The 12,072-nt window shown below is 45.5% G+C and overlaps 1 protein-coding gene across 1 annotated transcript; it reads right to left on the bottom strand.

Annotated features, from left to right (window-relative positions):
* Positions 1-942: 942 nt before the first annotated feature.
* dusp7 (dual specificity phosphatase 7) lies at positions 943-11,653 on the bottom strand. Its single transcript, XM_035631808.2, has 3 exons — positions 10,927-11,653; positions 8,807-9,235; positions 943-6,091 (listed from the first exon to the last, which is right to left on the bottom strand). The coding sequence occupies exons 1-3, from the start codon at positions 11,384-11,386 to the stop codon at positions 5,775-5,777; spliced, it is 1,206 nt and encodes a 401-aa protein (XP_035487701.2). The 5' UTR covers positions 11,387-11,653; the 3' UTR covers positions 943-5,774.
* Positions 11,654-12,072: the final 419 nt, after the last annotated feature.

Genomic DNA, 12,072 nt, shown 5'->3' with positions numbered 1-12,072 from the left:
GGCTTAACTACCGGGAACAGCTCATCTGATTCTGTGTCAAGGTTCGTACCGGTACCTGCAAAGCTCTTGTTTGATTATTTCATACTGAATAATGAAACAATAAATCAGGTTGAGAAGTAGGGTCATTTTCTCATAGACTTCTACAGACTTCTTCCGCATTGGCTTCATTTTTCCGGAGCCGGTGTCTACGTGCGGTCTATGGCTGTAGCTTCATATTTAAAGTACAAACATGAGCTAAATCAATCTTCTCTTCTAACTGTGTACCATAAAGAGCGTTAGATTGAGATCAAAGTGGTTTAGGGGGGATTTTCTTTCATGGCAACACACACACACACACACACACACACACACACACACACACACACACACACACACACACACACACACACACACACACACACACACACACACACACACACACACACACACACACACACACACACACACACACACACACACACACACACACACACACACACGTGAAGGGAAGTGGCTGGGTTTCAGTTTAAGCAATACAATATGTTGCTGTCAGAAACCTTTGTAACCACAGCAAAGACGCAACCAGACAAAGAAGACTCTTCATGCGTGTGTGCGCGCGTGTGATTGTGGAAGAAAACAAGGGGAAGTCTCAGGCAAAGCAAAACGGAAAATATAAGGTTTCGTTTCCGTCATGTCTAAAACAGATAATGCTATCACTTTACCTTTTCCATTATTATAACATTACAAACTGCATATTATCACTTCTAATATACTATAATGTATTTATAATTTACTAACCAATGCTAGACATTGATACCAGTTGAATACGTATGTATTTGTCATATTTATGTCAAAACAATTTCCCAGCAATCGACCGGAATAAGGTCAGTGTCAGATCCAGATATGCAAAGTTTTGTGTAGCAAAAGTGTTTTTCATTGACTGAAATTGGCTGAAAACAGGTGTTAAAGAAAAAAATATTTCAATATTTATTTGCGGTATAAACATGTCTTGTGTTGTTTCCATATACTGTACAATACATAGGGTCAGTTGTATTTCCTTCAGAAGACAGAAAGGTGACACTGCCGCGGTGAACGCGGCCCTTGTTTAATACACAGACAGATTGCATCTTTTTTTTGTAAATTGCTTACAGCACAATACAAAACAGCTATTCAACATGTGTCTGAAGCTGTAACACGATGCAAGATGCATTGTCAAAAAAATCCCTGAAAAATTCCTCACTGAGGTAACATTTTTAAATCATTCACTTTTTCTTTCACTTTATGTTTTTACGCCGCTCCCCTGCTCTTTGCTCGGTCACGTCTTTCTCTCCCGAGCACATTCTTACCAAGGTGTAGCTACAAGTTTAAGGACACAGAAACTGCCGTTCCCGTGATCTGGCAAATTTACAAACAGAGAAGAAAAAAAAAGAAAGACTTGATTTCTCTTTCAATGTTACAAAGACACAAAAAACTCAAGAAAGCAGCTTGAAATCAACCATGTTCGTTTTTCAATCCTAGGGTGCAAGTGATCAAGTCCTCAGCGGGGTTTTTTTCTTTTCTTATTGTGAGTGGGATTTGACTCCAGATGAGGGAAGTCCATTCAAGCATGGTAGTATTATTTTCATCTCTGATGCAATAATAAGAGAGGAACTTTTGCATATAAATTCATAACATATATATAACTTATTATTATATATTGAAAGGCCACAGGAATAGCATAGAGCACATTATATCAAAACAAGACAGAAAAAGACCTTGTAATTATTTAAGCCAGGTGGTGTAATTGTCTATTGTGAAAGATAACGGGCATGCTGAACCACAGCTCTGGCTGTGTGTGTGTGTGTGTGTGTGTGTGTGTGTGTGTGTGTGTGTGTGTGTGTGTGTGTGTGTGTGTGTGTGTGTGTGTGTGTGTGTGTGTGTGTGTGTGTGTGTGTGTGTGTGTGTGTGTGTGTGTGTGTGTGCGTGTCAATGAGGGTCTCTTTCAGGTTGGTACTGGGCACACCGGCCCTACGTTTTTGGACACCCCAGGTAAAATGTTACTTCAGTCCACAAGCCATATTCAAGCTGGAGCTTGTATAATCATACAGGAGATATATATTTATATATATAGTACAAAAGAAGAGAAGAAGAATTTAAAAAATTTTGAGGTCTTGGATCTACAAAATACTGCAAAAAAGTTTTTTTTTGATATATTGCAGAGTAACAAAGACGACATTTTGTGACCCGTCACCGGTAAAAATAAAAATAAAAAAAAAGACAGCTTGCTGTCAATTATTACCATGTTCTGATTCAAATAACAGAAAACAGACAATTTATTTCACACAATGGTTTTTTTCTTTTCTTCTAAAGTGAGATACAAAGAGTATTGAACAGTCAGCATTAGAAAGAAGTTAGAAAGATTATATAAGGCCAGCTCAAACCAACCCTGTTCAGATTCAACTGCTGTTCCCTCTCAAACCCCCTTCTGTGTTTCTGCTCCGACCCCGTCCACATTTCCACTTTGAGACTCAATTTCCGTAGTTTGCAATTAAACACTGGGCCTCATGCAAAAAACCACGAGTACAATCACATCTGTAAGTAACGTGTGAGTAATTTTAGAGAGAAGAGTTGGATTTAGAAGCAACGACAGGCCTGAAGACCACCTGTAATTAATGAAAACATCAGTAATAATCAATACAAGGAGCTGAAAATCCAGTGTTTACGCCTTGTGTTGCAAATTTTCTTCAGGTTTTTTTTTTGTTTTTAATCCAGCACCTGTCCCACTGAGGTTTTATGGAAATGCACACGGCTAATCTAACTTTTCACATTCACCACTGTTTTCAATACAAACGGAATTCACAAGCGGAGTCACCTACAGTCCGTCTTTCTCCACAGACAGAGAAACATTTTTGACTTATATTTCTTTATGAATTCAAGGATTATATATGTTCCAGACTGACTTTAACACTTGACTACAGGATTTTTTTTGTTGTTTTTTTTGCTTTGACTGGCATGAGTGTGATAGCTGCCTCAGCATCTTAATGCTGTAAATCCACTGTTCCACGTGGCAGTGAACATCACCTGTAGCCTCGTGGTTGTCCTCCGCCCCCCAATCAGGAGCCACTTTGCTTTAGTGAGATGTTATTTTTTGGCATCTAACTTCATATCACATCGACGTTGAAAGTGTAGACAAACGTAGTAGTACCCTACTTCTTATTTTTGGTTTCCTTTGGTTGCCCTTAGCAACTGATATGTTTCGGTCTGACAGCAAGGTCCTCAGCGTGACCTTCTGCCCTGTTTTTTTTTAATCACAATGACATTTTTGTGAATGACACTTGCCAATAAATGGAGCGAGACAGGTAGTCTTATATGGTTATTTGCTTCTTTTTTTGATTCTGCTAATTCACAATCACAACGTCCAAAAGGGAACCTCGTCGTGAGCGGCTGGAGGTTTCGTACGTTTTTGCACTTGTACGAGCAAACCTCGTGGGAAAAAGTAAAGATTTAGGAAAAGGATATGAAAATGTTTTTGCATGAGTCCAGGTGTACCTACAGACATCGTCATAAAGCCATGAGCTGCAGTGTCGGTCCACCCAAAAGAGGAAATCTACATTCAAAAAGCCAATTAATGCAGCAGATGGATTTCTTTTTTATTTTAAATCACCGCAGCCATATTTCAAAAATATCTGATACATTGTTTAAGTGCTACTAATTTGGACGGGGGCCCAGAAAACTCCTTGACCACATGCTGTGTGCCGAACATGTTCAGCAGCAGCAGCAGTTAAAAAAACCAGTCCTCCGCATTCCTCTTACAACCTGGCCAAGCATCGTCCATCCTTTATGATCTTGTGTGTATTTCATAGAAAATATACGCAAGGCTTAAGGGTGAATCAACTCTGATGGAATTTCCTCTGATGCAATAGGTGATCCCCTTGCAGAAGCGTCTCCCCTTCCATTTCCTCCGATACAGTGAAGGGACGTGAAGCTATTGAGTAGATAAGTGCAGTCTGTAGCTGAGGCCTGTCCGAGTCCACGACACCGCAATCGCGTCACAGAAACCGAGTTACAATCACGTCCCTTGTCCTACGATCCCTGTTTTGGCATCTATCTGGGGCCTAAAAGGAACCTAAGACACGACAACAAAACAAACAAGTCCCTCTCGGGCAAGAAGATGTTTGCAATGTAGGTCATACAAGAGCGTTGAGGCACTTCTTTGCCCCAGAGTTGCTAAAATAAGCTGCCCAAAGTTTTGCTCGGAAAAAAGGTTAAGACGACCTCGGAATCTCCAACGAACAACTGTCGCCTCTCGTTCAAGTCCCTGCCTCAAAGTACAAGAGTCGCGGCTGTTTAGAAACCAGTTTGGCAAAACACATACGAGTGAGACAACGCGCCGTGACGAAATGAGCGAGGAAGTTGACAGTTCAGTTGCTGACGAATCAACAAATGACTGAAATGATCAAAACAACTTAGGCAACTGGATTAACAGTCATGTGGGGAAGGAAGTAGGGACTGGGAACTTGCACTTGAAAAAAAAGAAGCTTACCAACGTCAAATCTTTTCCCCTACGCAGCCACAACGAAACTGGCAATTCCTGACCCGTGTGTCTGGTCTGACCCACTGTCTGTCCCAGCCCGACACTCCTCTCTGAACCCTGAACCCCGTCCTCGTCCTCGTCCTCGTCCCAGGGCCCAGCTCCTGCTCCTGCTCCTGCTCCCTCCCCACTGCACGGTGCAGCTGCCTGGACTTGTCGCAGCCTGGGACTGGCCTCTCCTCTCTCTCTCCCCACCTCTCCTCTGAATGTCTCTTTATCTGCCTGCTTCCAGCACTGGCTCCAAGTGCCAACAAGTCAATGGCTACACCACTGTGCAAACTGCATTAGGTCATAACAAACCTAAAAGCAAAAAAAAAAACCCCAGAAGAAGACAACTAGGAATATCAAACGTTTCTTTGTTGGCCTCGCCGCAGCCACTCTCCTTTCTTTAGTTTTACAATCTCTTAAGCCAATTTTTGGATTGGATGACTTTGTTTTTGGGACAAAGATAAAAATTTCTATGCGTAAATATTTATATATCGTATAGATTTGTGCATAAATGTACACAAAAATATACAAAAATGCATATAGACATACTTGTTAAGGACCACCCATACAATTTCTGCAATGTACGTGATAACATACATACAGTACATACAGTACAAACATACATACTTGTGTTTATGTGTGCATGTGTGTATGTTAATTCCTTGGTTTTTTAAAAACTCTACATTCAGTAGAGCGAGATTTCCTATGAGTAAATCCCATACTCTCCACTTGGCACCAGTCAGCTCAGCTCGAGGGCCGAGACAGAAAAAACAGGGAGGACGCTGTCGTCTCACAAATTGAGCGCTGTGGATGGTTCCGTGCTCCCGTCTTTGTATGAAGCTGTCGACCTTCGCTCAATTTCTCAGTCAGTTAAGTCTCCGAATCTCCTCTTTGTTGCAAGAGGAAGTCGATCAGAGCTCTTCCTCAAAATTCAGTCAACTCTGAGGAGGACACCGCTGTAAACCCGCGTGTCAGTTCCTCACTCTGGGTTCAAAAGCAAACAGACACTCCCTTCCCCTTTAAGGTGGAGCCTGTGACCTGGTCTGTCCCTCCGCTGCTGCTCCGTGGCCAAGCTCTCGGACAACGAGCCTCGGGAGGCTCAAACATTCATTAAAACTGGACTGCGTAAAGCTGGCTCCAGTGCAGCCGCTTTGTTACCACGGTAACAACAACATCTTGACCCGCCCCCTCCCCCCCCCCTCAAGAACCAGGGGGGCAGTCCGCCGTCTGATTTTTTTCATGTGGACTCCAGCGTGTCCAGTTGAAACACATTGTGATTGGTCGGGGTGGTGAAGAAGAGCTGGTCGTGCGTCGGCGAGGACGAGTGGTTGTCGCAGGGGCTGTTGAGGCCCAGCGTCCGCTCAAAGTCCAGGAGCTGGCCCATGAAGTTGAAGTTGGGGGAAATGTTCGACTTCTTCCGCTTGACGAAGTCGTAGGCGTCGTTGAGCGACAGGTTGAGCTTCTGCATCAGGTAGGCCACCGTGACGGTGACGGAGCGGCTGATCCCGGCCAGGCAGTGGACCAGGATGCCGCACTTTTTCGAGCGCGCCTCGTCTGAGGACGAGACGGAGGAACGGACGGGACGGGACGAGAATAGAAGAAAAGGAAAGCATGTTAAAAAACATGTTTCTTTATTATATAAGTCTTTAAACTACTAATGAGACAGACGCAACCAGATTTTCTGATCCAAATCTTAACTGACATCATTAATAACTCCTAATTGCCATCGTCATCCATGTTAACATGTATAAAACAAATCATTTAAAGTACGGTTCATAATAAGACTAATTTATCTGCCCTGGTTGAAATTTCAAGCCTCCCTTTCAGAGGTTAAGCTTTTCCATAGTATAATCATTAGTAACACACGCTTACATATTATTATTCGGACATCAGTAGAAATCACAAGTTGGAAAATATGTCAACTCAGTAAAGCTGTGAACTGTGTTCTGTGATCGTCCACAATGAAACCAAACTCAAACAAGTCGACAAAAAATGAACAAATTGTCTTTTAGACATTTTGCCGTTGAGTCAGCGGTGAACATAATAATCTTTAGTTTTAGTTGAAGTAATTTGATCGCGGGACAGTTCCACAGACAGTCAATGAAGAAGAAAACTATTATCGCCCTACCATCAATTCAACATGATCTATTATATAACACACACATGCTCCAACGCGTACAAAAACCCTAACCCTTTCTTTAAAAAAAACCCCACCAAAACATAATATTACGAGTACAATCCAGGGTACGGTTTCTCAATGACAGCAGAACGTCGTACATCATTCTGCTCTCTAGCTCTCATTGTGTATAAAAACCTGAATAAAAAGAAAAACATCTTACATTATTAAGAGGCTACATCCATCCACCTTTTCGAGCCCTTGCACTTGCATCACTAAAGGCCATTAGGGCGAGAGTTAAGTGCTCCTTTCCTTTCTTCCTTCCTCCTCTCGCTCTCTTTCATCCTCTCCTTTATCTCCCTCTGCCTCTCCTCACTCTCTCGGCCTGCATCTCTTGTTGCAGGATTGGGGTCAGATGGCTCACGAGCTCAGGCTGCCAAGCGGAAGCCAAATTAAATTTATATGTGATGTCTTCTCGCTTTCCGCAATAAAAAAAAAAAAAAAGAGGCCAAAAAAGAAAGAAATCCTCGTCGGGAGACTCCGACCGAACTACACGGGGCCCAGAAGTCGAATAAGTAACCAGTGGTTAATTTGCAATTGACAGTGTTTAAGCTTTACAGCACCTCACTTGTGCTTTAAATACATAGTCATACAAGATCGTTCCATTTGTGAGGCTGCTAAATCACCAGACCATGTCAAATCTCCTCCCTCTGCATATTCTTACCACATTACAAACATGCTCTGACAATAATTTCAGATATTTAAGGAATCCGTAGTTTACAGCAGTGCGACGTAAGGTCACATCTGGGTCTCTTTTTTGAGCCCGAGCTTCTCTGCGTTACCCATAATTACCCTGGCTGCTAAGATCTGATGTAATTCCTGCACATTACGGCCAGTCAGGCAGCTCCGTTTAACAGCGGCATGACCCCAATCTGCCACGACCTCTGGCTCTGGCATATGTCACACTTCCTCGCACCTAAGCAGAAACATTACTCCCCCACCCCCGCAAAAAAAGGTCAGGGGTCTGGACAATCTAAGACAAACATAAAAGCTTTGGCATTGACTCATCAGAGAGGGAATTCACTCACTCCCGGGGAGTTAAGTCAGAGGGAATGATGGGAAATGGGACGAGATGCTGCAGAGGACGGGAAGGCAACTTTAACGGGGATGAAACTCACGTGGCGTCAGTGTGGCCTCATTCTCCAAAAATCCATTTGCATGTCTTATTCAAGACTTTGCTTTGTATTTTGCGATTTTAGATTCACATGTTTTATCAGTGACAACAGAATAAAGGCAGCGGACTGTCAAAGTGCAGCTTAGCAGAACTTTAATAACTTTCTATGTAAATAAGAAATGTGCTTGATTTAAAATAGGCAGAGTAAACGAGGGAGGTAGACACGACCTCACATAACTTGCGCCCAAATGACCAACAGAAAATGAAGACTATTTTTGATACTTGTTTATGTCATTTTTACAAAAAAAATCACTCGTTTCTACTTCTCACATGTGAATATTTGTTGGGTTTCTTGGTTCTCTCTGAAATAAAGTGAAATGTCTTTGCCTTCTGGATGACAAATTACGCAATTGTAAGACGTGAGCGAAGCCTTTGCACGAGTGTGATGTGCATGTTTCATTAATTTTTTTTAAATTTTTTGACCAAATGGTAAATCAATATAAAATAATCATTAACTGCCCCTCTAAAGTCACAGCGAATTTTTTTTTTTATCAATTTGACATTTAAATCATTTATCAAGGCAAAAACAAATTCCGACATATTCACTGGTTTCAGCTTCTGAAATGTGAAGATTTGCTTCAGAGTCTTGAGATGTTTAAAAGAAGCAGAAAGCAGTTTTGTGTTTTTAGACTTCCCTACATACCTTGCGTTTGTCTTGTAAATTACTAGATAGAACTCTTTGGTTAAACCGGTAAAGAAGTAATGATGACGGATCTCAAGTACAACATATTTTGTTTTAAGGTTGGGAACCAGTGAAATAAACAATGAATTGATTAACTATAAAAAGGAAAGTAATTGTAGTTTAACCCTGAACCAAAGCTGAACTATCAGCAGGTTGATCGTTAATGAAAATACGGCTGTTGACAGACGGATGTGATGTAACTCTAAAGGTAACCGAGCACCCTCCATCTTCACTCACCTATGAAGGAAATGGCCTCTGGGAAAAACTGCGAGAGGTTCTGGCTCCAGTGATCGGAGATCGGGATCTGCTTGTACTTGAAGTCGCCCTCGTGCTCGAACATGTTGGGCAGGTTGGGCGTCACGTTGAGAATGTACTTGATATTGTACTTGCTGAGCACATCCAGGTTGGCGGAGTCTTTGGCACAGCCCAGGTAAAGGTACGGCAGGATCTGGACGGGGAACGCCGGCTGGTTGCTGGGGAGGGGGCTGCCCTCCGACTCGGTGGCGCTGCCCGGCTCGCGGTCCGACTCCCCGTCGGAGCAGTCGGAGCTGATGCGAAGTCCTCCCAGGCCCAGGACGGAGGCCGGCGGGGAGCTGCTGGGACAGGAGCAGTCCAGGTTGGTTTCACAGTGCTCCGGATACTCGGACTGGAACTTGTTGAAGCCCCCTGGAGGAAGAGGGAAAAGAACAATCATATCAGTGGGTGGTCTAAAAAAAAGGAGTCCAGTGCATAGATACAAACATGAATGTTACTTTGTGTGCATGTGGTCAAATGTTCAAGCCTGAATGATACAAGTGGTCGACCGCGAACCCCCACAAACAAGAAATTAAACTTGTGGATGGAGACCACAACAAAGAAAAGAAGAGCAATAATGGACTTCATAATGACGTCAACATCACATTCTTTTTATATCATCGACCACATAAATAGGTGATGTCATGGTAATTTAAAAAAAAACACAATAGCCCATGAATACCGTCGTACGAAATAAGAGTGTGGATGAAACCGATTTTAACATCTTCACTTCTATACCTGCCTATTTAATAGCATATGTCATTAGAAAATTAATTTATCGTGGTAAAATGTGTTGTATAACTTCTATTTCAAAGAAAAGATATATATATACATTTTCTAACGACATATGCTAAACAGGCAGGCAGAAGTGAAGATGAGAGCAAATTAAATCTGTGTTTTTCCACACTTAGAATTAACTCGTACCTTCTGTCCCAGGCAGCCATGTATTTTTTTTTTTTTTTTTTTTTTAAACATACCTTGACATCACACGTTGATGCGACGGATTATATGAACATAACGCGAGGCTGACGTCATTGCGAATAGGCACACGGGCTGGACAGATGTGCTCCATTGAGAAAAACCAGCCGAGCCCCCGGGAGGATCAGGACAGACAGTCCACTCTGCCGCGGCTCTCAGCGGCTCGGCGGACTTTTTGTGAATGGCAGCCGAGATGACTGTGACACCAGCGAGTGAAACATCCCTGTGATATGATATTCAATAATCGATCACAGCCACGACGACCACCACCACCGCCTCTGCCGCGCGCGCGCGTGTGTGTGTGTGTTAGTGTATAAACACCGTGTATTCACAGTCCTGGAGAATTGCGAGGAGTGAGACGTCGTTTCCCTGTTCATTCATGAAAAAAAGAAGCAGCCTGCCTCTTACACAACATGGCGGGGGCTTCTTTTTTCTTTCTTTCTTTTTTTTTTTTCTTTCGCAGCGTTTAATTGAGAACATATTCGACCTGGGCTCCAGGCGACGAGACGCTGCTCAACGTGTCTTGCAGCTCATAATAAATCAGAATCTGAGCGCCGCGTCGACACGAGACTGTCGCCGAGTGTTTCTGTCCGACGGCGAAGTTCACGACGACGTCCCTCTCCACACAGGCGCGTCGCCACGCGTGTCCCGTGACAACGGCGAGGCTTCATTCGAACACACGCGACACGTACAGTCCAATGATCAACTTTGGTCTGCAGATAAAACGCTTGGATTCATCATTTGACCATCAAATAGCCGTACACACACACACACACACACACACATACACACACACACGTTTCTGCAATGAGATGATACGATGCTTTTACGCGTACAGGCAACATTCTACTATTCAACAACGAGCTGAATGCAAAGTGTGTTTGTCCCAGACCCGGGTGTGAAATAAGAATGTGATGAGCCCAGATGTGCTGCGAGGTGCGAGCGACACCGTCGTGCGGATGTTTACCCTCCAGAAGTGGGACACTCTCAGTTCTTCAGATCAGTGAGGGGGGGGGGGGGAACACACGAGTTGTCAGAGAATAAAAAGTGTGAGGAAGCAGCCGGGAGGAGCGCGGGTCTCTCACCCTCCAGGTAGAACGCCTTGCACCCGTCGTCCCGCAGCTTCTGCAGCAGCAGCCCCAGCACGGAGCTGCCCAGCGCGGACTCCTGGCGCTCCGAGGTCGCCTCGTCGTACAGCACCACCACGTCCGTCTTGCAGCGCCGGACGAACTTCTCCTTGTCCTCGTTGTTGGGGATGATGGAGCGGATGGGCAGGTTGCCCTTCTTCAGCCGGCGCAGCATGAGGCCCGGGATGGCCAGGTTGATGGCGGACTCGACGTGCGACGACTCGTACAGCTCGTGCGCCCTGCAGTCCAGCAGCAGCAGCGCGCCGGCCGCGGACTCCAGCTCCTCCTGCAGCCACTCCGCGCTCTTACTCGACATCGTCGTCGTCGTGGTCGTGGTCGTGGTGGTGGTGGTGGTGGTCGCCGCCGTCGCCGTCGCGGTCACGATCGCAGCGCCTCTCCGCAGGTGGTTGATTCTCATCAGGGAAACGTTAATCCGCCGGTCCCCTGCCGCGACATGGAGGACGACCCCGCGCGGAGGACGGAGAGGAGACAAATCACGCCGCTATAAACTTCCTCTCCCCGCGGACACCGCCGCCGCCGAACTCTCCTGCTGCTCCGAGGGCGCGCACACACGCGCGCACACACGCGCGCGCACCCGACACACACTTCCACACGCATCCAACGCGCACGCACCGATGCCCCTGCGGTTGGAGCAGGACTCTTGAACACGCAGGGGTTCCTTCCTTCCCTCCCTCCCTCCCGTCGGTCCGACACCAGAAGTGGCGCGTTCAGTCCAGTCCATCGACGTCCGTCCGGGCGAGTCGCGCGCTCCGGCTCCGGCTCCGGCTCCGGCTCCGGCTCCGAGGCCGCCCGCGGACCAACACGGTGGCCCGGCGCGGACTCCCTCGCTCGGCGCCTCAGGACGAGCGAGCTGCCGCCGCCGAGAGCTCCATGGTTCCTGTTGTCGTGTCGCACGCTGGCCCCGTGCTGCGCCTCGGCTCTGTCGCGTCCACTGGCCGCGCTCAGGAGGCTCTGCGGGCTGTTCACCGCGGAGGGAGGAGCGGAGATTTAAAGGCGCAGGGCTTCTAGAGAGAAAGAGCCGCGCAGCGACTTCTTCGGTGTCCATGGCATGACTGCTGTCCATTCATTAATAATCCATACTGC

This window comes from Scophthalmus maximus, chromosome 6 (assembly GCF_022379125.1).
Source record: "Scophthalmus maximus strain ysfricsl-2021 chromosome 6, ASM2237912v1, whole genome shotgun sequence".
Taxonomy (NCBI): domain Eukaryota; kingdom Metazoa; phylum Chordata; class Actinopteri; order Pleuronectiformes; family Scophthalmidae; genus Scophthalmus; species Scophthalmus maximus.
Note: the sequence above shows the minus strand (reverse complement) of the source record. Positions and strands in the feature narration are given on the sequence as shown.